This window comes from Homalodisca vitripennis, chromosome 4 (assembly GCF_021130785.1).
Source record: "Homalodisca vitripennis isolate AUS2020 chromosome 4, UT_GWSS_2.1, whole genome shotgun sequence".
Classification (NCBI taxonomy): Eukaryota; Metazoa; Arthropoda; class Insecta; order Hemiptera; family Cicadellidae; genus Homalodisca; species Homalodisca vitripennis.
In genome coordinates, this window is record NC_060210.1 from 148,707,450 (window position 1) to 148,735,321 (window position 27,872).

General features: G+C 31.1%; 1 protein-coding gene across 2 annotated transcripts in view; it reads right to left on the minus strand.

Moving 5' to 3' along the window:
- LOC124360303 (zinc finger MYND domain-containing protein 11-like) overlaps window positions 1-18,691 on the minus strand; it is a 61,579-nt gene extending 42,888 nt beyond the window's left edge. The window contains exons 1-2 of one of the 2 annotated variants that reach the window (XM_046813808.1): window positions 18,410-18,691; window positions 9,743-9,806 (exon numbers count right to left, since the gene is read on the minus strand). In XM_046813808.1, the coding sequence (XP_046669764.1) occupies window positions 9,743-9,753 (11 nt within the window). In that variant the 5' untranslated portion in view covers window positions 9,754-9,806; window positions 18,410-18,691. The remainder of the gene's footprint in view (window positions 1-9,742; window positions 9,807-18,409) is intronic. The other variant, XM_046813809.1, reaches the window with a different exon arrangement.
- Window positions 18,692-27,872: the final 9,181 nt, after the last annotated feature.

The window sequence follows — 27,872 nt, forward strand, 5'->3', positions numbered from 1 at the left end:
CTGGATTCTTAAGTTTATGGACATAAGATTTTTCCCTGACTTTTTTATAATTCTTTTACATTTCCCCTGACTTTTCACCTGCTTTGGAACACTTCCCTGACTTTCCAGGTCTGTGGGATTCTTGTAGTGGTCCAAAAGTTCGGTTTAAGTAATAACTACTAATTGATGGGGGGGGTGAAGAGGTTACGTTTGCGGAAAATACTCGTATTTATGGAAACTTTTTTTCTTGTGAGACATGAACTAAAATTTACAACATATAACCCTTTTTTATCCCTACGTTTACAATAATACCCTGTTTAGAATTACGCCGTTTTTGAACAATTTAAAATATCAAATACTGCTTATTTAATGGTTTGCCTCTTAAGTAGAAATAGTGTTGAAACTGGAAAACTATGCGATGACATTAACGCTCTAAATATTTGGAAAATAGATGTGCGTTTACTCAAAAACATTACAAACTAATATTCTTAAAAACTAACACATACCAAGCAAAAATATATTACTAGTTACTTCCAAATTCTGAACATGCTGTATTTTAATTTATACATGTTTTAACACTTTAAGATTGTCTAGAGCACTCTTTTCGTAGAATGATCTGACCACTTGCACTGCTTATGAACTAAAATTTGAAAAAATGAATTCATCACAAAGTCACTATGCTGACATGCACTGCACATTATAGAGTCAAATGAAACCACTTTGTCTGTTATGTTTACTAGTCATCTTCGAACAATATTTAACTTATGAGCCGATTTAGGGTATTTCATCTTAAAAACCTTAAATGCAGCATCAACAACGAGCATAAGGCTATCGGATGGTACCAACAGTCCACTTGTTTCATCAATTTTTATTTGTAGGTAAAGGGATTTGTTGAGAATCATGAGTTCCACTAGTAATATAGACCTCTAATCATAAAGACTGAAGCCTGACGTACCCATTGCTGGTTTTCTTTTTCATTTCCTCCTATATCTTCGAAATCCTTCTATCAAATCATATCTGTGGAGAATATTCCAGTCCTTTTTATTGACATTTCGTCAAACATGAGAACGCAGGCTTTCTCCATATTACATGGTAGAGGCTTATGTTTTAATTTTTTGATATTAAACTTTTGTTAAGGCCAGTCACGGAACATCTCAATTACTCGAAAGCCACTTCCTTACAGTGGAAATGCCTGAAGAAACGATATTTTTTTAATAAATATCTGTACGTTGAAGGTACTCTTTAAAGAAATAGTGAGCTGAGGAAAATTTTCTTTCGTCTTTCGTCCAGGGTTGCCTTTTTCTTTTTAAACTGCATGTTTCACAGCACTGCTGCAAAAAATCTTTACTTTTTAAATTCTTTTTTCCTTCTTTCTTCAAATTGTTCTATTTTTTTTTTTTAATATTCATTAATTTTCTTTTCAACCGAGAAATAGTGAGGATCTCTTGGTAGCCAAGTCTATATCCTTAGATTTCAATTTACGCTCAAGAGTTGTCTTATAATTAGTTCCAAATAACGATCTTTTGGCTTTTATAAAATTGCTGCGATGTAATGGTGACGCGTTTTGAACCCAATGTCCGTCCGAATTAATGAACAACCAAATACCGTTAACCACGTTTATACCAAACAATGGAATGTAAATTGTGTGCTGTAGTAAGATAGTTGCATAGCCGTAATTAATTACCATAAGACCCGACCATACTTTTTTGGTTTTCTTTTCTTCCTCCTAATCGAGCAAAATCCTGTTTCCAGTTGGAGGTAACATTTTAAATTTATGACTTTCCTACATCAGGTTATGATTCGACATCGACCGACAAAAATTAATATTCCGGATGCTAACTTCATTTGGCTAGTAAAAGAACATATAGTAAGGCCAAATCAACAACTGACAGTCAAATTAATGAAAAAAATAAACTTGACCAAAATTTGTCTAGAAGATTTCTTGAAAAATAATATAACTGTGAAATTCAAACGTCAAATAACAGAATTTTTTTAACACTTGCGTATCTTCTCCAGTTACAACTTTCTGTTTTAGTAAATGCTATGTTATACTACACGGAAGTCATAATACCATTTAATAAAAAATAGTAACATATACTAAAACATACCTCTTACTTACTAATACTAACACGCACTCTTATATTGAATTTACATTATGAAGTTGAAATAATAAAAAGTAATTAATAACGATAACACTTGTAGTGAATATTGTGTATACCTCGTTTGTTATACAGGGTGTCCCATTAAAGAATCGGAGAAACTGTCAGGAAACTTTGTTCTTACAGTGAAAATAACGGAAAAAGTTCATATACACATAGGTCCAGAAACGCTTAGTTTAGCGAGCTATACAGGTGAAGATTTCGCCCAGATCTCCAGTGCCTCACCGTTAAAAGGGAGCCCTATTAAATTATTTTGGCGTTACCCAGGACGTAAAATTTAATTGTATATTATGCAAATTGAACTAAAAAATTGAATAAAATTGTACCACAGACCTCTAGCTGCAGTAATACACATTTTAAGATATCTGAAAGAAATACGCAAAATTCGGTGTCCAAAAACAAGTTTCATTTAGGTTTCAAGTAGATTAACTTTGTTAAATGTGTAACAAACACGTAAAATTCTTTAACAAAACTTGTAAAGAATTAATTTCTTAAGATAATGATGTAAAATAAGCCAGTAAAAATTGTACGTAAATGTTAAGAAAATAAATTTTTAATTAAATAAATAACGTACGAAGAATAAACAAAATCGGTTACACTTTTTGTCTCTGTTTTTGGACACCGAATTTTGCGTATTTCTTCAGATATCTTAAAAATTACTGCAGCTAGAGGTCTGGTACCAATTTTATTCAATTTTTCAGTTCAATTTGCATAATATACATTAAATTTTACGTCCTGGGTAACGCCCAAAATAATTTAATAGGGCTCCCTTTTAACAGTGGCACTGAAATCTGGGCGAAATCTTTCACCCTGTATAGCTCGCTAACTAAGCGTTTCTGGACCTATGTGTATATGAACTTTTTCCGTTATTTTCACCGTAAGAACAAGTCCTGACAGTTTCTCCGTTTCTTCATGGGACACCCGTATATACAGTGTCAGATTCTTCTCGCATTGAATTAATAAATAATACATTTTCTCGTTACTGATTTTTTAATCTCAGTATATATCAATGGCATATTTAATGTTTAGGTCAGTGCTCCAAAAGCTGTAACTAATCCAGGACTACTTAAGAAAAGCAATGCAGTCTTAACTTTGTACCTACGATGCTATAATTTCTAATTAATGGTTTAATTCACAGAAAATACAGTACTATTGTTTGAGACCATTCATTATTTCTGTATAAATCTTAGAGTTGCCAATTTAGAAATAACCAATACTGTAATGGGTCCGTCAGTTTATCGAATGTTGTGCATTATAACTCTATGCGGCTTCTCTCATTACATTTATGCCAAGGAACTTTAATTTGAAAGGCTGTTACTGATATTTCAGTTGCTTATCCGAAGGCACAGTGAGCTGAGCGCGACAGATTGGGACACAGGGATACTGGCCCGCTTCATCGCTCCCCCCTCCCACCCACTCCACACCCGCCGCGCCGCTCGTCGGGGGCACGATATGGCAACGCCCGCTGGGACACAAGCTCACGTCGCGCTCTAAAGCGGACAGTTCACAAAACAGCCCAAAAGTTGTTAACACATGAAAGCATGGGCGCGAGCACTCTGTATATACACCTTATTACTCTGTGGTTACAATTATAACTAACTAGCTTTGACCTGAGGCTACATGATTTCATAGGTTTTGCACCTGTCTACTGTTTTGCACGGATCGATTTTAGGTCCTTTATTATTCCTGTGCTACCTAAAAGGTTTACCTGGAGTAGTACAGGATATCAACAATAAGGTCTGTCTTTATGCAGATGATACTAATGTAATCATAAATGCAAAAACTGAAGAATTAGTTGAATTTTCATCGTACATTGGCCTATCATTAATAAAAGACTTTTTAAACAGTAAAAACCTTCTTTTAAACTCATCTAAATCTAGTTTTGTTTCCTTTTCAACAAAACAAACAAGGAATAAAATTTTTCCTACAGTATTTGTGGACAATGAAATATTGGAGCAGGTGGAGGAAACAAAATTTCTAGGCTTGACTATAGACGAAAACTTAGCCTGGGAAGAACATGTTAATCTTGTAATTCGTAAAACGTCTAGCGGTCTTTACGCTTTAAGGAGACTAGCCCATTCATGTAATATTGAAACTTTAAAAAATTTATATTATGCTTTAATCCATTCACATATTTCCTACGGAATTTGCATTTATGGATCAACAACAAAAAGAAATATGGACCAACTTTTAATGCAACAAAAAAGGGCACTAAGAATCATGTTTAATTTGAAGCAAACAGACTCTGTTAAACATTTGTTTTCAGAACTTAATATATTTACAGTTTACAGTTTGTACATTTACGAGTCAGTTAAATTTGTATTTATCAATAAAAGAATTGCAATAGGTAATACATCCCATAGGTATAACACTAGGTCACATAGATTGGTTGAACCTCATAAATTATTATTTTTTGAAAAAAAAAACCCACTTTTAAAGGAAATAAATTTTTTGAATATTTACCCCAAATCATAAAAAAAGAGCAAAACCCTAATACCTTTTTAAGTTTGTTGAAAAAATTCTTAGCACATGCTGCTTTTTACTCTATAGAAGAGTTTATTTCTCACAACAATTAAAATGTCAGCAATAAAATATGTTAGTTTGGTGGTTATAAAAAATTTTAATTAAGTATAAATGAGTGTGTAATGGCATTGTTCTGTCTTTAGATTGTTTACAATTCTGTATTGTAATGATAGTGTACTACTAAGAAAAAAAAAATATATATATAGAAATAAGATAAAATATGACACTATTCTTGTACTTACTGTGCAAATATGAATAAAGATGATTGATTGATTGATTGATTGATTGATTGATTGACCTATATGACCCAATGCTAGTTCGAGTGAATTATATATTGGATCCCAATGTTGAGTTTTCCTTGTTGCCACATTCAAGAAAATACATCAAAAAGTTTATATTTATGCTCATTGTAATTTACTTTGTTTTTGGTATGATTTGTTCCATACTTGATTTTTCCAGGAAAAAAAAATATATATACTTAATACGTGATAACAATGTACAGTTTAAAGTACATTAACAATGACACTAAGCATTTGTTTCTTTATAAACTGAAAAATATTGTTAATATTTTAAAACAAATAAATAGAGCTGGAATTGGTAAATTAGTTAAAAAGCACAGTCCAGCAAACTTTATCTAGCATAGTTCTTGGCAACTCTTCAAAGAAAGTTTTCGGAGATAAATTCTAACCAACTTATGTAAGGTAGATGAGTATTTACCTAATCACTGAAATCTAAAACTGTGTTAAAAATATTTGCTATTCCTTAGAGAATGTACTCTTTATAAATATAAACAAATTGAAAATAATAAACAACGTTTATAGAGAACGGTTGATTACATTAACATGCTCTTTTAATTAATATTTCACAACTTTAGAGACTGATATGGGATTTTTTGCTACTTTAACACCTGGGGGGCGTAGTCCGGAGGGATTTTTTAAATAAGAATAGGCCTATATTCATCCCAGGAACTGTAAGTGTCCATGTAAAATTTCAGTACAATTGGTTGAATAGTCTACACGTGGAAGCAAAACAAACAAACAAATGTACTTTCATATTTATTAAGACTATTTATAATTTTTTTCAAGCACTGGTGAACATATCTATTTTATATTGGCTGGATGTCCCTGGTACCTCAGTGGTTACCCCTAAACGTGGTAATGCTGAACTTCCACAGTGGCAGGCCTGTTTCCTAGACTTTGCAAGATGTTTAAAAACAATCGTATAAAATACAAGGATTGTACTTACCCTATCGTGTTATATACTGATTTCTTCATAAAGAGTTGCAACTGTTTGCTATGACAAAATATTATGGGTTTCTTGAAGTTTGATTGGACTTGTTATGTGTAAACATAAAAACTTACTTAATACCCGAACTAAAAGTTCCAGTTTCAACTCTTTGTCAAATATAGTAAAGATGTTTTAATCAACAATTCACTACACGAAAGTTGCCATACACGTGTGTAATCGTGCCAGATGGTTCAGTGCCTGGTAATGATCACAATAATCAACTGTTATAAAATATTAAAAAGTAAACATACTGCCTTAATAATAACAATCAATCATATGTGATCAATAATAGGCACCGAACCATGTGGCACTATTGCCACAGTACCCCTCTGGGCCAAGTCAATTATTATGATCATTGCCAGGCACCAAACCATGTGATACTACTGCCACACATGGTTCCCTAAAAGGAAGCTTGAAAATAAATTGGAAAACTACTACAAAAAATAAAAAAATTAATCAAAAATATAAAAATTGTGAGCGCCCCCTTTTTTTAACAGTGATCAAGTTACTAAACAAGGTTTAGAAATTCCAAATGAAAATTTTTTGAAGATAAGCAATTTTTATACAATAATAACACAATTTGCCCCAATATTTTATGAATAATTTATGATTTCATACTGATACGCATTTTAATTTTTTTTTTTTACTGTATATAATTCATACAGAAGGTTGCAATATATTATAATGATAATGAACTCACACGCGCGCGCACACACACACACACACACACACACATGTATAATGAACACAACATGTATATGTAAGTGTTTGTAACAAGGTACTTTGAAAAAATCCTCATATTGTGTAAATATGTGAAATTTTTAGAAAAAAACATTTTTCACTAAGAGTGATTACAGCTACTCTAAAAATCATCATAAATTACCAATAAAATATTTTGTTTTCGAAGATTAAGTATTTATTTTAGATAAACTAAACAATTTTACTCTAGAAATGTATCAATTTTATATTTTTACTGATTATCAAATTTGAAATTTAATTTTTGATGAGGAAAGAGAGATAGGGTTAGACATGCTTCTTTGTACTAGTGCTGATACCAGGCTCAAATATGTACAATTTACCGTTTGCTGTATCTAACAAATATTCATCAACAGTAATATAATAGTTTTCTTATGTTTTCACTCATGATAAAAGAACAATAATGTCACTATAAAAAGTATAACTCTAAAATCTATTCACAGAAAAATTTTGTCCTGATATTTACAGCAGTTACTGAAAACTTTCACTACTGCCAACTTGTATAAAAAAAAAAAAAAATAACTACAAGTAATCTTTCTTGGTACTCATCAGCTTTTGATTTATTTAGGCCTCATAAGCAATGGCCTAAGAACAAAAATGAATGGGCACAGGCAAGAAGTCAAAGTAAGCTACAGAGACAAACCCTAACAAGATAAGTCCCTCCCTCCACTCCCGTCAGCAAGCTAAAAGTTTCCAAGATACATAATACAGTACTCATACATTATTAACAGTTACACAGTGATAAGTGTTCAGAAAAAGTGAATAAGTAAATTTGCACCCCTGCTTCCCACAGTGACTCTGCAACCCAAAGTGAACAGACGACTAGAATGCTCTCTACTGGTTGAGAAAGATTGCAGTGCATCGGAAATTTCTAAATTATGTGAAAAATTGTACTTCTATGTGTTATTTTAATCAGTGGACCCTACAAGATAGTTTTCAACACAAGCCTGCTGTTTTTCCTATTGACTAATATAGTGTGAAGTTTTTATAAATTATAAACTTGAAACATAATCAGTGTATCTTTCCGCATTTATTGATGTTTAATAGCGTGTATTTAGTTACAAATAACTAGCGTAAATATCCCTTTTATAAAACCCTTGTAAAAAAAGATCTTGAAAGGTTCTTTGCCACTGGGGAAACATTATTAAAAAACCCTAAAGGGGTCTTTTTCCACGATTCAAGAGTTAATATTTATTTCAGCTTATCGTATGGGTATTTATAATGAAAAATAGTTTTCACCCTTGCCTACAAAATGTTTTTCCACAGCTGTTTGGACCTCATCATCTGTATTAAATCTCCTCCCACGAGGTCAGATCTCAACTTAAAAAATAGATAGAAGTCTATGAGAGCCAGGTCTGGACTATACAGTGGATTAGTTGTTCATTAGAGCAGCAAACAGACTCCCCTTTTTCTGAGTGGCTGAAAGAACTTTAGGCACCCATCTTGCACTTACCTGACTCATACGCAAATGTTCTTTGGTGATCCTCAATACATTTGTTATTGAAAGTCCCAAGCTTTTCTATTTATGTAGTCTTCACATGCTTATCAGACAGTATTTCTGGCAACTGGAATATGGGTCATCATCCAGACTTCTCTCCCTAACTTGAACATTTCTGATTATTATTTTACTGTAGAATATGAGAGGGAGGAGGTCTGTTAGTAGACTCCATTTAAACACTCTTTCAATTTTTAGTAAGGCTCTCTTTACACAAGAACTTAATTACCACATCTTGAGTATCTTTACACAGGGCGTGATACGAAGTATACAAACATGAGCGCATTTATCCAGACCGGTCCTAGACAGCGGTATAATTAGGGCAGGCCAGACCTAGTTATAATCAGTTTGGTGTTGAATATTTATTTAACAAAACTTTAATAACAGAAACTCTTTCCCTTCCCCAATGAAAGAACAGTTTTTTCATGAAATGGTCAATTATAATAGTCTCTTTTTATATCGTAACCTACCCCTGATTATTTTTTAGGCATAAGACACCAATCAGTGGCAATGTAACTTCTGAACCACTACAGCAACTGGGTAGGAAGACTGCTTGCAAGGACATGATTTCCCAGTGGTGGCCTCTAAGGAGCAATAACGCTAACAATTCCTTGATTCAGTTTATTTTGTGATAAACCTTATACCCACTAGACAAGGTCATTCGCTAAAAATGTAAAATAAAACGTGCAATAACTACTATGTATGTTTTTAAATTACTGTTTTATTGAAAATAAGAAAACCTTTTAGATTTGCAAAATACGTTTTTCCAAAGCATGAAAAATTGCTATTAATTAACCGAAATAACATTTTCTATGATATAATTAACAATGAGCAATCTACAGGTTATATATAGGAATGCTAACACCTGCCACCTTGATGACATCACTATGATAGGGTAGTTTAGGTGACATTTTGTAACCTGGATTTAAAACCATAAATTATGATATCATTATCATACGAGTATATGATATCATCAACAAATTACTTCCGACATGTTCACTGTAATCAAATTTCACAACACATTCTAGCAAGATGCTGTATTTTTATTCATTCAAATACTTATATATTTGACTATATGTTTATGAGAGGAATCAATTAATTATAAAACTGTGTTTCTGTGTTTATTTCATCTGGAAGTAGAAATACTTCAGTTGTACCTAACTTATATAATGTCTGTCTGATCCTTTAGTTAAATTTCTGTTCTAAAATTAAATAAAAATGTAGTCTGTATTTATTAATAAAATAATCAAGAGACAAATAATTTGTCTCTTGATTATTTTATCTGATTGTCTCATAATTATTATGAGACAATCAGAATGGGGCTACACTACCAAGCATTATATTTGATCCCCCTTCCTATGAGATTTTTAGTTTTAATCTGATGACGATGCAATGGCAATGAAAATGCTTTTACGCCAGTCTAATATCTGTAACTACCAATGCCAGCCAATTCATAAAAAGTTACAAAACTAAAAAGATGAATAATAAAAATGTGAATGAAAACTGCAGTCTATAAGCAGCATGCATTTCTACATGCACTCACTTTTTATTCATCTTGGAAGTTTTAACACTCAGCTTGAATCTTGTTCCTTCATACAACAAGTTGTCTGCAACAAGACATTTACTATTACTACTAAGCATAAATATTATAGCTGTCATGCTGAGTTGAGAAATTTTAACAAGGCATATTTTAGGTTTTGTCACCAACCTTGTGAATTTAAAATCGAAGACCAATAACATTAATTACTATCAAAGATAGAATATTATTCAAAGGCTGGATAAATTATATTGGTTATCGATTCCTAGGTTAATATTGCTATCATCCCTATTCTAATTAACAAATAGCAAATTGAAGTGGTAAATGTGTGTTTAAATTATGCAAATTTAATCTGACATGTCATATCTGACTGTGGGAATTGATGTAAATAAAAGTATCCATATATTCATAATTTTTATTAATTAATACCACTAATACCACATATAAGTTCAATTTTATATTTATTATTTTTTCTGTACATTGAATATTTTGAACACAAAATTCATAAACATATCCATGTAAAATAATTTTTAAACACTGAAATTTTAGGTAGGCACCTACCATTATTTTTTTATTAAAGTTTAAAAACGACTTAAATTTTAAAACTCTTCAGCATAAAATTTTCTTACTTATTGTTTGAGAGTAGTGTTTTCAAACAGCATTTAAACACGTTCAACTTTAATGGTAGAATTATCCATTTGCAATAATTGAGTTGAAAAGGTAAACTTTGGGAAGTCTTTAATAAGTGTTTGCGCCACAATAGGTGTTTTATTCATATATTCTTATAGACGCAAGAAAGTGGTTCAATTTTAAGATGTATTGTGATGAATGTTAGTAGTCTTTGAATATATCCAGACCATTAGTTTTATTTCCTGATATTTCTAATGTTGTATACTCTCTCTAAAAAGCTGTAAGCTCTGGGGTTAGCTTCGTCTAAGTCCTACAATTAAACACTTTATTTTATAAAAATGGTACACTATGCTCAATAAAACCTCTTGTGACAAAAAAAATAATAATAAGAGGTAATTAGGTAATAATAATAACATGGTAATTAACCATAATTTGAGCACAACCATTTTTAACAATGCATTTTTAGATCCAACATTCTTTTTGTTCTGAAATATAATATGAATTATACCTTAATAAATATGCCAAATATTTTGTCTTGCAATATTTTATATTAAATATAACTTGCCATGGTAAAAAAACTTGTGTAATCCATTTTTTACTTTGTATTAATGTCAGGTATATAAACAAATAGTACTTGTACAATCACTTTATACAAAGCTTTAACAATGAGCACCTCATCAAATATTTTATAATTTATCTCACTAAATACATAAAATATAGCATTTTTTACTAATTGTTTTATAAAATGGAAGTTATCATATGATTACTAGTAAAAGTCTCTTGCCATCATTCACATTAGTTCAGCCATTTTTAAACCTAATGAACCACTGAAACACTCTACCTTCAGTAATCACGTTGCTCCCATAAACATCACAGATAAATCTTAATTGGTTTTTTGTGCTTAGAAAAAAAAAGTGTATTACTGACCACACTTCACAACTCGCAGGATTTTCAATTACGTCACACATTTTAAACTGCTATTATAAAACAACAAGGAGCTTCAGTAACCACTCACTAACACAGCTGGACAGCTGAATACAGACAGACAGAAAACTAAAAGTTTTAGGACATACCTTCATATGAATTTTTTTGCTCATTTTATGTGTAGAAAAAAATCCCAAAATATTAGAACTACTATTTGTAATTTTTTTTAAACCCTTGTGCAAAACTCCAAAATGGTCTGTTGCAACAGAATAAAATGACCACCACTTGTAGGTTTGTTTAATATATTTAACATGCCCAAACACCAGCACTTACAAATGATTTTTGTGTGTGTTTGTATTAATTTTGTATTTAGTTTTTAAGTGTTCCTAAGATATACTTTTGAAGTTGAGAGCTATTACATTTATAATGGTTAAATGTAGCCTATAATAGACATTGTTATTAAAAGACAAGTTGTATATTTCTTATTTCTTAATCGTTAAAACGGCAACTAATTTTTCTCTACCTACAATACATAATAGAAATACTAAAAAAATACTGTACGTAAAATTTAATCTGTTTACTTATGTAAAGCTATATTAATAAAACCAATTGAAAAAATTAACACGTACAATATAAACAAAGTGAAAATACATGCGTAGCAGTATGCTACATAGCGATTAAGAGAATATATAAAAAGTAAGAGATTAATTTTATCAAAATACGAAATCTTAAAAGAATTAAACACAAGATTGGTTTCTTTAAATATCTAAAAGATTTTTAAAAAAATAATCCAGGATCATTGCACAAAAATATTAACAATAAAAGAAAATTACAAAATACAATATTATAACATAACAAGAAACTTCCTTGTGTAAAGAATATTAATATCAAATACGGTTAGCATTAATAATTAACAAATTATTAAAACTTCTAAATTAAGAAAAATTATGAATTTAAAGCAGTATTTCCTTTACAAACATAAAACACAATACGGAGACCTGAATTATATTTTGGAACATAAAAAAATACTGTCAAGAAGAATAATAATCTAAATAAGAAAGAACTATCAAGAATTTAAAAAATATAGACTTTACAAGAAAATTAGAAACCGTTTGAAGCTGCATTGATATGTAAGAAACACTGAGTTCGATGATGGTGCATGTTACTCCATGGGATTTTGCTGAGCACTATCAAATATTTTTACATTGATCATGTGGGTGACCATGATGGTAATGAGACAATAGCAGAATAAGTACATTTGTAAACAAACAGCATAATTATGTAACATGAAACTTTTTTATTTATAGAGAAAAAAGTAAAAATTCACATAGACAAGAATGAGTTCTAAAATGGTGCCTGTTCAACCATGGAATGTGGCCAAATGTCATTGGAACCTATCACTCAGTTGGCTGACATAAGTTCTCTTGTCTACCGGAGGGATATAAAAATTTCTATTCTGTATGACTGTCTGTCTATCTACCTGTCCACAGAAAACCTCTATAATGGGATGACTTATAGATTTGAAATTTTGCATGCATCTCAGCAAAGACAGTTACACGACACATGGTGTGACATACTCTTACCTTGTAATATTTGAAATAAAAGAGAACCAAGGTTAGAATCTTGTGGAACTCTGGAGACACTTAGGTAGGCGATGGTAAGATTTTTTTATTGACTATTGAGAAATTCTGGTGTCTACTTTTGGATAAAATTGAATAAGCCAAACAAAACTGTTAGAAAAGTTGAAACATTTTTCTAGTTGAATTTCATTGTTAACTTAAAAAAAAAAACTATGGAAAAATCTACATACACTACATCTAACTTACATCCCTAGTTCAATTCTGAAGAATATATGAAGAAAATCCCATTAAATATGAAACTACAGAGAATAGATATAAAAACCTAACTGTTGTGGAAACATCCTACATTTAACAGGATTTCTGTGGCTGAAGAAAATGGAATTTGAAATGGATAAATTCAAAAGATGCCATAATGGGTCAGCCAAATTTAAAAAAATGTAATTCGTGCATTGCTTTTCTTATTTCAGATATACTAAAAAGTGTCACTTAATCTCACTAGAAGACTTTGGTACCCGGTTGACTTAAAAAATGTGAAGCCGTGCGATTTGTTACCATGGGAACATACATTTCAGTATACAACATTATAACATTTTAAAACAAATCACTTAACTTATCACAACATACTCTTAAGCACTTATTACTACTATATCATAAGATAAATCACCATACACAATATATTTACCTGAAAAAACCACAGTACTTATGTACCAGTAATTCCAAAAATAAATAGCGTTAGGTTAAAAAAAAAATTAAAACATGAAGATGAGGAAATCCTTCATTACACTTAGTCCTAAAAGTACCTTTGTGCTGCTTCTGGAGTGACAGGATATTCAGGATGAGTAAGGTTGGGAGTAGGAGCTGCTTCCTATCGAGATTTCATGAGTGATAGCGGCCACTCTCTCAGTCATGTTACCTCAGAAGATGGAGAGGCTTAGCTATGGTCCAGCCATTAAGGGAGCCCCACCCACTCACCCATTGGTTTTTGCTATTTACACAGTATAGATTCTACTGGCAGGTATAAACCAACAAAAAGTGAACGTTTCTGGGGTTAGAGAGTTAGTTACAAAGTATGGATGTACAATCCAATTATTACTGATTATCAGCATCTGTCATTGACCTCACAATTAACATAAAGATTTGTGTGTTGGATTACTTAGGTATTTCCAATGGTATAGCTATTTTCAATACATAGTTGGCTGATAACATGATCAATGGAATATTCACTGATCAGCTGCACTAGAATCTTCACTGTTCTCTAGAAACCCAAACCCTGATTTCTGAGTTCGAGTCTCTGGGGACCAAGTACTTTTTGGTGTGCGTGCATGTGTGTGTGCGTGTGTGCGTGCGTGCGCGCGCTTGTGCTATGTATTAATTCTTAAGGTACAAGTATTTTTCTCGTATTAATCATTTAACCAGCCCAGAAGTACTATTTTCTCACTCCTTAAAGGTAAATAGGTATTTACTTTAACAATTTCACATTATTTTTTGTTTTATGAAAAGGAAAAGTAAATTAAAACAGAAACATAAAACATTCACATTTTGGAAAGGCAGAGAAATTTTTTTCTTTAATAAGCCCATCAGTCCGGGCTGTTGCAAAAAAATACAAAACATGCCTTGAGATAGTATAGATCAGTAAAATATAAAAATCTCTTTTGGCTCATCATGAATGCTTAAGAGAACTAAACATCACAAACTCAGCTAATTATATATATATATATATATATATATATATATATAATTTCAATAAACATTGAATCGCAAAAAGTACTTGCTCCGCCGGGAGTCGAACCCGGATCTCTCACTTTCCGGGTGAATGTGCTACCATTACACCACAGAGCGCTTACTTTTTCCGATTCAATTATTTTGTATTTGGCCGTATCTGTCACATATGTGTTTAAATAAGCAAACTAACATATGATCAGAAGACCAAATACCTGTCAAACGACTTTTATTTACATTAAATTGTATAAATGGCAATTGCCTTATTTAATTTCAATAAACATTGAATCGCAAAAAGTACTTGCTCCGCCGGGAGTCGAACCCGGATCTCACACCACATATCTATATATATATAAAAATGAAACTGTTCGTGTGTAACAGCATCACTCACAAACGGCTGGACGGATTCGCCTAATTTTTTTTTTAATTTGTTCGTCTTGATCTGTAGAAGGTTATAGGATACTTTTTATCCCTTTCCCGATTCAGGATTCCGCCCCACTGGTTACAGAAATACCCGTAAGAAATGCATTGCAGCAAACATATGTTATTAAGTGAAAGAGTCTTTTCAAATTTTTAATCAGCTGTTCTTTGTAAACATATATAATGCGACAAAAAATATATTTATATATAAATTTCTTTACACTTATAGTTTTAAAGCATAGAGTAAGCTTAAGAGAAACGACAAATTTTGTTTAAACTGTTTCTGCAATCATAATATATAAAAATGAATGTTTGTGTGTTTGTCCTTTATAGACTCAGAAACTATTGGACCGATCACTATGAAAATTTGTATTTTTCTATGTAGAAGGTTTATACGCAATGCCCATTGATGTAACTAACCACCAGGCTGTACTGCAAGATATAAAAGTTATCAAAGCGCCTGCACATTATAAACTGCAATTACAACACAGTAGTTACGTATATTAAAATATCCAAACACTATTTGAAGGCAAAGAAATATACGGGCAAAGCTTAAGAGACGCGTGCGAAGCCGCGGGAAACAGCTAGAGTATATATATATATATATGACTTGTAGCAAATGGACAATGCCAAGTATACAGGGGAAAAAGACCATAACAAACTAAAAAGAAAACATTGTATTTTATGCACAGTTCTGTTACAGTAAACAGTGCACTTCTGCATACTTTGAAGTGCACTCATAAAAAACTGACAGAAAAACATAACTCACTAACACTATACAAAGAGAGAGAGAACAGTGTCTATATTTATAAATTAACAACACAATAAAATTTTATCAATCAAGAAAGGTAAAAAATAAACTATGAAAAAGATGTGCAAAGAGCTTGCATGATGGCAAACAAGACCAAAATTATAGAAAAATTATGATGAATAAACTTAGGCTGCAGTATAGTAGAGGCCACCACTGCAATCGTATCAGGGTACCAAATTATCAATGAAAATACTTAAACTATCAAATACATCAACATTTTAATTACAGTTATTTACAATTAATGTTTATATAAGCTCTTTTTAATGTATTAAATAACAATACTGTTTCAAATTAATTCAAAACAAAAAAATCTGTTTTGTTTTGTTACATTTTATCGATACACATAACGTAGATAGTTTTTTATTCATAAATAAATTATTAATATTTTAGATTTAAAACAGCTAAATTATATGATATAATTTAAAGTATCTATAACGTAGTTTGTGTCAACATTTTTGTTTCTATAGTTTAGAAAATCAAATATGATTCTATTGTGGTGGTGTCCTCTTATTGTACTGCAGCCCAAACTTAAGAGGAAGAAACCGAGTCAAAATTATGAACAACAGATGAGAGTAACGAAAAGATCTTAAATTACTCTTAAGTTAAATGCAGATGGTACAGGTTTACGCTAACCACTCAAATTCCCTAACTTACCAATTATTTGTGTAAATATTGACAACCCTGTTATTCACGTCACCAAGAAACCCTCATTCCCCTGATCCCCTAGATCAATAGGAAAATTTGAGATATAAAATAAATTTCATATATGGTGTGTTAATTCTTTTAATCCAATATATGGTTTATCAGCACCTAAAAATCCTTAGAAATGAAAAAAAAAACAAATTATGTTTAGAATTTGTTTAAGAAATTGTTACAAATGTTTTAGAAATTTTTTAGATAATACGGATGAATTAAGGGGTAGGGTACGATAAGCGGACCCGGCTTTTTATATCGAAGAATGTAGTCTTCGATAACTAATATTCGCATTTCAAATCCTAGACTATCAAAAAGTATCTATAGTCCTCAATAACAATCATATGTTTTATATTAAAATATGAATGTAATATTTACAGTGATCAAACAAGTTATTATAACAAAAATTAGGAAAACTGATGTCTACCATATTTGCTTCTCTCACAGTTACAGTTGTTTCTTTCCCACAATGGGGTTTTCGGTACAAGTCCAACATGTCTATGCCACAAAAACAATATATTTTATTTATGTTTTATCATCTTTCAAAGCAATGTCGTGTAGTTTTCTAAAATAGACTGCCATTTTTAATAATTAAAATTATTTATGTAAAATTGAAATATTACCCTACGTGTATTATTGTAGTGTTTACAGCTGTTGATATAGACTATTTAAGTTAATAATTCAAAATAATTAATCAGTATCGATTGATTATATCGATGGTTATGATTAAGTAATATCGTTTGCCAATTTCGATATAAAAAAACCGGGCCCGGTTTTCGTACCCTACCCGAATTAAGTTTAAATAGGCTAGTATCCTTCAGGTAAAAATACTAATAAGAAGCTCTGAGGCTTACCGGTATTAAGATTTATATTTTTCATCAAGCCTCTAGTTTGGCCTTTGGTATTATTGTGAAATTATTTAATGATATAGTTCCTGTATATTTTTTAAACGTTCTTTTTTCATTTTCCAATTGAGGCTCCTACATTTATTTTGCTTCTGAGGTAAGTTAGCTTATTTTTTATAAGATTCATATTTCTTTGTTGATTAGACTAGCCTAGTTGTTTACTACAAAGAAAGATTAATGAGTTTTTAACAAATTTAAACTGTGTTAATATAACAATAAACACTAATGAAACGAAGTTGTAATAACAAAAACAGAATTTGGTTTTATAACCTTAAAAGTCTTTAAGTTTTCAGCCTATTTTAATCTACTCAGACTACAGTATATGAAAAGAGTTTTAATGTAACTTACAATTAATTAATTAAACCTACATTAAATGTAGCCTATATTTTAATATGAAAATCTAAGTGCCTAAATATTTATTTAGGTAGTTTATATACTATTTTTTAACTTAAACATAGCTTAGTTATTCTGTTAAATGATTACTGTACAACATATAAACTGTGTTTATATAATCAATATAGTGAAAGCTTCACATGTAAAGAAATACTCATTATAATATTCTCCTACTCAACAGAGTAGCCTACAATACATATTGACTCAGTACGATATCTAAACTGTTCCTACTCTAGCCCATCTTTAACTCATGCTGTCAAAGCTGAATCTCTAAATTAGCCAATGACTATTTGATGCATATAATTTATTCTACTTATACAACAACATTATTTTGATTTTAAAATCAACTAAAATAATTACTGTTTGCCTGTTTACTTCTAAACCTCATTAGTGATTGTAGTTTGTCTTATTACTATCTTAGGTTTACTTTTTGCCAACAAAACAGTTATAGGGTTATTGAATTGAAGCACATTAACAACAAATTTTAATACATGAAAGTAGCTTATTTCATCAGTTTCCACAAGATACACATACAAAAGAATCACAGAATAATCCAGAATAGAGATAAACACAAATAAATGTCAAACTCAAAACTTACATGGTTACTGGTGTTTAGATATGTTTGGTTTTATTCTCGGTGAACTTGTTGAACTTATTTACTTGAATAGTCTGGCACATTATCAACTATTAAAGCCATTATGAAACCGAATAATGCATTAATTTTTCGAACATATAAATTCACTCACACAAAACACAATCTTAACATAGACAAAACAAAACAAAAGATACAACACACCGATCACAACATTTCCTACTTTCCCTCATTAATCCTTTCACTGTTTTATTTTTGTTGTGACAAGACGGATTCGTACAGTGCAAAAGAGTTGATTCAACGCCGTGGTCCATACCATCAAGAGGATCGACACTCATTAGATCTTATTTTATAGCCTTCCTATTTAACTCTTATGTTTTAATAAATTATAACAACATTTTAATTCGATTGTTTATTTTTGAAAATTTATGATTATCCAAAACAGAACCAATTTTTGTTTAATTATGTGATATAGCGTAATATACATAAAAACGAATAATAGGAACAATGTACGTAATATGTTTTAGAACGTTGTGACTATGGTTATATTTGTGTCTTCTCTCATTTGTTTTATAACTTGTGTTTATCATAATAATCTATTCAGTAAACTATGAACAATATGTAAATATGATACATTAGAAAAGCAATGGTTGACTAGCGTTCAAAGATCTTAACCAACGTAAAGAACTTCAAAGCGACCACTTAAGTCAAGGAAATCGTTCCTATTAAATCTATATGCATGCCCACTATTGTCCAGTAAATTTAAAGCAAGATGGTTTTGATGTCCTTCAAGCTTAGTTATGTAGCGTACACTAATTGATATTCCCTCTTATTGAATTTGCAGGGTATATGTGAATTACCGCGTAAGGAACCACGGAGCTTGCAGTACATAGGCTTGTAAACTTTGAATTATTTTCAGATTCCATAAATATAGGTACAGTGCGCTGCAATTGAATCCAATATGTCCAGATAGGTTTCAAAACAACTGTGTATAGAAACAATTTATGTTCAAGAGATAGATGTGATTTCATTCCAAACATCCAAAACATTTTCGAAAACTTTGTATTTAGCGGCAGTCGTTTGTTCCAAGTGTAAGTTCGCCATGTTAATCGCCTTTTGAGATGGATTTTCAAATATTTCACATCATTTTCTTGAATTAGTTGATTGTTGTTGAGGGAAAATGTGAACAATTTCCCATGTTAAGAGTAATCCCACGCAGTTTTTGTAAGACATTTACAACTAAGTTTTCCTTTATTAATTATACTTTTTACTCTAATAACAGAAGTAAAGGTACAACGCAGACCGAAGTAGATCCAAATATGGGCCCATTTACCATGAGGTTTTACACCACGATAAGAATTGCGTGATCCGGCCTGTATACGCTATAGATAAAGGTCATACGTTGACGTCGTCGACTTGACACTACATATTTACTGCTACCACAAATGCGATTCAACCGTTATAAATTATTCGCCGGGAAGGGTTGTTGCTCTGGTTAAAAATATAACAATATCGAAAAGGTTTATTTATTAAATGTTATTATTAAAAGTAAAGTTAGTATTGTGGGTGGCACAATAAACGTTGTTTATTTATATTCTAGATTTTACACTTTCACAAATCCCCAACATAATTATTTAGTAAAGAAGCATGTGTTCACCTAGTAAAAATACAAGAAATTTCAATGGCAGGATCCGCTGCTTCTCTATAGATACTATAGAATATATTACAACAGCTATACTCTCTAGGTGCAAAACTACTCATTATGTAAGATTTCAATAATATTGCTTTAGTTACTGCAAATTCAAAGAGAACCAAACTACATTTATATGACTAACTTTCTTTTTGTGGCGGAACTGTACAAGGATTTGGAAAACTTGTAAAGTAAAGGCAAATGAAAGTGAATATTTTAAAGATAGATAATCTGGCTTCACTCTCATTAGCTTAAATTTTAAAAATAACCAAATTATGCAATCTTTAGACTACCAAAAACAATGTTGGAGGTGTATGGTTTAATAGTGCAGAGAAGGCTGAAATCATTAATGACTTGCTGATACATTTCAGGTACATCATATATTTTTGTCAATCTTCCTGTAGGTAAATGTGGAACTAGACCCAGTAAGTATGATAACAGCAAAGATTACTGTTAATATAGGAGTTGTAGTAACATAACAAGAAAAGAAAATACCTTGGTATTGATAGTTTTCGGTTAGAGATAAAAGCATTGCTGGAGAGCAGCAGAACAAGGATTATCAGTATTGATGTTCATTGAATCATAACAGTAGGGGACTTTATTCGTTAATATAAAAAAGGCTCGATGTTTTCAGTCGGCTTGGTGTAAGTTGTTGACACGGTTTTGTAATCATATTCCTTACTTCTTGAATAGTTCCGGGAAAGTGATTGATTAAATTTGTATTGCAATGACTGGCACAATTTTTTATTAACTCTAAGGGTTCTGTTCATCTTATGGTATTGTAAGAAAAAAGTGTAAAGTAGACTAGTTCAGTATTCTTCGACCCCTTCACAGTTTTTTTTATGTAATACTACTTTCATAGCGATTACGTAAAAGTGTGCTTCTGACGTAATATTTCGAATCATTATATTGTTCGTTTTATTCTGTTGTCTGCCGTACTATTGAGAAAGGATTTCCATGACAACCGAATGACACGAAAGTAGCGTTTTCCACTAGATATCAGCACTTCCTTGACCTCTTGTTATTGGTGTTTGCACCTTGGTGACCTCGCTTCGCTGTAGTTACACAGTGCAAACAGCTGTCACCTGCCCTGGAGTATTCTATGATTTTATTTGTAGTATTTCCATGGAAATAACTGACATACAAATAGACGATTGATTTTGTTTGTGGGATGATAGCATGGGATAATGAATTTATAAACTCTACAAATGCAGCAAAAAATTCAGAAAAACAACAAATTTAGGTACAACTCTTGTTAAGAGGGAAACCATTAATTGCTAATAAATAAATCTTTATTGACAAAAGCGTTCCACGTAATAGCTCAGCTATGTAACAGATGACATTGTCAATAATAGGCTACAATACTCTTGTGTAAGGAAATAACATATCCAAAAGGCTAACTAAGTAAGGATAGCCCACATCAATAATCAGGTTATCATGGAAAAACAGTTGTCAAGACAAAAAAATTATGGTTGCCTGTAAAGTCGGTTTTACGGGCGAAGATTTTACGTGACAACGTCTTTTTCTCGGTAGAATATTTATTGATATGAATATTATTAAATTGCACAATAGGAACAAGGAATTGAATGAAAATAAGAATTGCACAAATTTTAACTATAGAAATATACTAGCTGTTTCCCGCGGCTTCGCACGCTTTTCGTAAGTTTTGCCCGCGTATGAGCATTTCTGGTTGAAGTAAATTATATTTCCAACCCCGATGTAGATTTTACCTTGATGTCACGATCAAGAAAATATGTCAAAAATGTATTGTACATGCATAATGTATTTTATTACAAAGTGGTCTACCACTCAACCTTTAAGTTCAACCAAAAATTTAGTTTAGACAATTATACATCATAACTTAGCGCCTTCAAATAGTGTTTCACTGTTTTATATACGTATCTATCTCGTAATTGCAGGTTATAATGTGCAGGCGCTTTGAAAACTTTTCTTCATTTTATTCGTTTATATTCACGACATAAGCGAATAATTCAGATAATAACTATCCTATCTTCTAAGTTAGACTAAATTACGGATACATGTGAAATTTGATTGAAATTGGTTCAGTCGTTTTGGAGTTTATTGGCAACATACATCGTGACTCAAGATTTTTATATATATAAGATATATATATATATATATATATATATATATATAATTTTCATATACATCAATATATTTTACTATAAATTACTTTCAACTCGTAAGCTTTTACTTTTACATACTACATTATTTGAGTATACATAGATTGAATATATATATATATATATATATATAATATATATATATATATTACATATAATATATGTTTACAAAGAACAGCTGATTAAAAATTTGAAAAGACTCTTTCACTTAATAACTTATGTTTGCTGCAATGCATTTCTTACGGGTATTTCTGTAACCAGTGGGGCGGAATCCTGAATCGGGAAAGGGATAAAAAGTATCCTATAACCTTCTACAGATCAAGACGAACAAATTAAAAAAAAAAATTAGGCGAATCCGTCCAGCCGTTTGTGAGTGATGCTGTTACACACGAACAGTTTCATTTTTATATATATATATATAGATTTTGTTTACTAAAACATTGTACATAATTTGAAATTAATTAAAATTTGTTATTGTAAATGGTAAAGTTGAATAAAACATTTACTAAAATTGGAATTTGAAATTCTTGCTAAACACAGTTAAATTCTAACTCCGCGCGTGGTGATTGGTCGGTTTAGTTCGTTTGTTTGGTCGCACTGTTATGACAGGTTAGAGGTTATAATTTGTTATTTTAAATGTTTGACTAGCAATACGCGCTGTTTCTTCTCAATCGACTGAATTACGATTGATTGCAGAGTGATTTAAACTAATAATTTACTTAACACTATCAACATTTGTCAATAGTATGACATAACCTATAAACTCAGTTTCTCAACTTTTGTGTCAATCTAACAATTAATCAATCAATCATAGTTTACGATAATGAAATATCAGTGTACAATTATTTACCTTTATTGTTGTAAATGACGAATCTAAGCACTCCACATTTTCACGAATAAACATAGTTATCTGCTTTATCCCGTGCGGCGGACCCACAGTTATCTGCTTTATCCCGTGCGGCGGACCCACTGGACGGGCATCGTAACGTTACCGGGAGTTACACTTTTTCATGAGTGACTCCGAGTCGCAACCTAATTTAAGACGTTGTCACGTCAAAAACTATATATACATACCTCCTCAACATTATAAAACAGCAATTCCATGTGTAAAGTTTTTAAAATTTTCATTTATAAACTGTTACTTGATAGTATGTTTTTAAATTAACAGATATGTTGTGTTGTCTCTGAATGCACTTGAATAATGCTTAAATCTTAAAGGTTATTTATTGAAAAATATTGTTCCCCATGTAGGATGACATCTTTTTCACCACTTTCAGATGATAATTGGGGTATTAAAAATCAGTTTTATACCTAGTGTTATGATTTACGTTTTTACTACAAAGGTTGACATTAAACTGCACTGTTCATAGGGTTTTGAAAATTGTTAGACTTGGTACAGTCAAAAGCTTATATTCATTAAAGCCCGACAAGAAGTCTTCTAAGATTCTTACAAATCTTTTCTGAATTTTAAAAATTATATCTATTTCTGTAGAAAACCCTCAGAAAAAATAAGCTTAGTAAATGATTAAATGTGATAATACATTTATAGTGTCTCATAATAAGCATTTGAAAGCATGCCGAGTTTAAAATAGTTTCAATGCACTTAGTCCAATTTAATTGCAAGTCAAGTGCTATGCCCAAAAATTTAGTGTTGTTACTAATTGATAATATCTGATCTCCAAATTCTAAATCACTAAAAAAATTATTTCTTAATTGAGGAGTACATTGTCAACAGTTTTTTCTGGGTTTAGTTTCAGTCTATTTGTTTCAAATCATTCCCATAATTCATTTATGGTTTTACTGACTTTTAAAAACCTTCAATTTGTCGTCATTCTTATATTTAACCCATTGGGGAACTTGCCCGAGCGTCACTTGTGCTCTTTCTAGATGCTAATGATTACGTATTTCTTTGATTTTCCGCTAGATCGTAGTTTTGTGCCCTCGTACAATCTTACAGGCAATTATTCTGTTTTGATTCTTTATGTTTGCACACTTACAGCTTCTTTTGTTAATGTTTACATTTTGACATATGCTCAATTTTCGTCACTTCAATGTTCTGCTTACATTAATGTAACGTGTTCTCAATGTTTAGTGTTTACCTGTTTATAGTTGTTGAAAGAGTTTTTAGTTCTTCCGCTACCTCATGGAACAAGACAATTTGCTTACCTCAGAAGTAGGCAGATACTTGGACAGTGATTGAGATATCAAAGATACTCAGATTGACACAAAAGTTAATTATAAAAAGTAAATGAATGGTCATTATATGTAATGTGAATATTTTATTTTAATTATCATTTTAATAAAAACAATTGAATGTAAAAACCCGTTTTATCTCATCTCCCAGACAATTCAGAAGCTTGACATAAAATAATCAAAAAGTGAAAAAATGTAAGTGAAATTTGATTGTTTTGTTATTATGCTTTGTAATTACGTAATCCAATGAAAACTGGTTTTCCATGAAAAAACCTTTACTTCTTTTGAATAAAAAATTATTGAAACAGGTAAACAAAAAAGTAATAGAATATTGACAGTTACTTTTGATTTTGTGTTTTCCTTACTAAACAATTTGTAAATATAAATTAAAAAAAAATAAATACAAAATTATTTGAAGAAAGCAAGTAACACAATTGTAGAGCAACCAAATAGACTAAAAAATCCTGAAAAACTGACTAATTTTGTATCCAAACTCATTATATTAATATTTTAGTACATGCATTTTTGCCAAAATCAAGTTAAAATTTCAGTCCTAGAGAGGCTAAGTTAACGGCTTCTTCAATGGGTTAACAATTGCAGTCATATCATCTGCATAAACTATAAGACTGTTTGAGGGAGACTGTTGTATGTTTGCAGGGAGAAATTTTTCATAAAATTAACTGGAGCTCCAACCCATCCTGCTGACTTTTTATTTTGTAAGGATTTAATTACTTTGAGTATATTATTGTTCTATTATAATCTTTACTATAATGTTATATTATAGCTTAAGATTTACAAGCACAATTACTTAGAACAAAACAACAAATTTCCCCTAATATGATTTAAAGTGTGTAGTTACAGGACCTACATTACTATTTTGAAATACACAATGATTCTCCAATATTGTTGAACTTATTCTATTCTAGCCTAGTGATATCCTCATGAGTTTTGACTGTTTCTATTTTTTTTTTTAATACTGAATGTCTATTCTAAGACATAACTGCATTTAAATCTGATACATTTGATGAGATTAGATCTAAATTATTTTTTATCTCCAACCCTTAATTTTCAAGTTAATTTTATTGTGAAATTCAATTGTTAAATCTTGTGATTCTTTAGATCACATTATAATTGTATCATTTGTAGAGACATTGTTTAACACAATTCTGAAAATACTTAGACGTCAACAGTAGATTTAAAATTTTATATTTGAGTAATTTTTTTATCAAAGCATGTGTTCTATCTTGGATTAAATTAATGTTTGGCCAGCATAATAATACTTTTAGGTTTTTTTGTTGTTTACATTTGACTTTTTGAAACTCATTTTGTTGAAAACGTTTAAATAAAAATGTTGGTTTATTTTCCTTTACGTCTTACTTTATTTTGTTGTGCTTTTTAAGTTAAATTATAGCACATGTTATAAGTGATTATATAAGCTTAGTGAAGATTTTTCATCAAGATGTTAGAAGAAGTGCAAGAAGACCATAACAGAAATCTGAAAAATCTAATGAAAAGGCTTGATAAAGAAAATATGAGGCTCAACAAAGAAAAAAAAATCAAACTGTGCAAATCTGACATCACGTTCTATGGAGACATACTAACTGAAGAGGGAGTTAAACCGGATCATTCAAAGGTATTTGCAATTTATTCAAAACATGCCAGAAATAAAAGAGGATTTTTGGTATGGTTACCTATCTTTCCAGGTACACTAGGAATTTGTCTACTTTAAGTGAACTGTTGAAGAAGCTGATTCATCAAAATTATCCTTTTCTTTGGAGAAACGAGCATTCCGTATGTTTTCATATTATCAGATATCAACAGCAGCTCTCCTCAAATCTATGACCTGACCAGACCATTAACAATCCAAACAGATGCTTTGTCTTTAGCCCTTGGTTGTTTGTTCTTCTAGATAAGGGACCAATCGCATAGGCATCAAAAACTTTAACAACCACACAAAGAAATTATGCTCAGCTCAAGAAAGAGAAGTTTGGCTAAAAACAGAACCCGATAAGTAGAAACACACAATGAGAATGTGGTTAAAAGAGATCTCGCTGTTGGTGAAAAGATTTGGTACAAGAAGCTTGAAAACGACTCATGAAAAAAGGGTAGTGGTCAATAGTGAAGAAAATCGTTCATGTGAAGTGGAGGATGGTGAAAATGGAGCTGTGTACGTCAGGAATGAGAGATTCATGAAACCTGTGTTCCAGAACCAGCTATATCAACTGAAGCCAGATTAGATGACAGTGAGTTTAGTATCAGATAAGAAAAACCCCAGATAGCAGTTGCTCTTCGCAGATGAATTGATGATTATGTAATGTATAGGGTGAACTAAGTGTCTCAACAATAATTGAAAACGGAATAATGTAAGTAAACCCACTACATTGATCAGCTGATCAGAGTTTGGTCTGCAAAATAATCATTTTAGTTTCGTTGTTTACATTTGACTTTTTGAAAATCATTCTGTTAGAAACTTTTGAATAAAAATGTTTGGTTATTTTTCCATTATGTTTTACTTTATATTACTTTTTAAAGTTAAATTAAAATAGTTTGTTAAAAAGAAATGTATACAGATAGACAAAAAAATTCAGAAAATACCTTCACAGGACATTTTTCAACATTTTGGTATGTTTAATTATTTACTAATTATTTTACCAATGTATTTTTTACTTTTTTTAATGGTGTTTAGTGATGTCATTTCCACTTTCCACAATCCAGCCAGGTCCCTCCGAGCTGTGAAGACCAAAATAAATCTCCCAGAAAAGAATGCATACAACAAAAATTGACAGTGTGCTTCATTGTCTGGGAACCCATTCCACAGTCACAATAGGGATCAAGACTCATTCAATCATTGTCTGGATTTCCATGCTTTGCATTTGCCCATTCAGTTTGAAATTGGTTAAAAAGGACTCATTCTAATGAACCTTTTGAGATCAACTGGGAAGCTGTACTCTCCGATGAGTGCTTTCTTTTAAAGGTAGGAGCAATGTTTCACAGTACTGTAATGATCACTTTTGTATATGCATTATTTAGGCACGTAGGAACACAATATTCAGCAGCTAAAGAAACAAGAGACAAAGTAGTACACAGAACTTATGCTTTGGCTCCCATTCAAGCCAGCAAGATGGTGTGTAATATTGACTCTTATTTTTATTTTTGCTGATGATGTTTGAAAGTGGATTTTAAAAATGAGAAATCAATCTAAGGTAACTACAAAATACTGATGTGTTTTTCTTTAACACCATCTAAAAGCATATTGAGTTTATTATTAGTCAGTTTATTGTTCAGTTGAAAACAGGCCACTTGTGTCTTCATATGATTCGAACTAACTTTCACATTCTAAAATAGTCTTTGAGGACATATTATTAATCATCCATGATTGTTACTTCTGCCTGGTGTATATCCTGAAAAGCAATATTGTCTCCAAAACAATATAAGAACACAA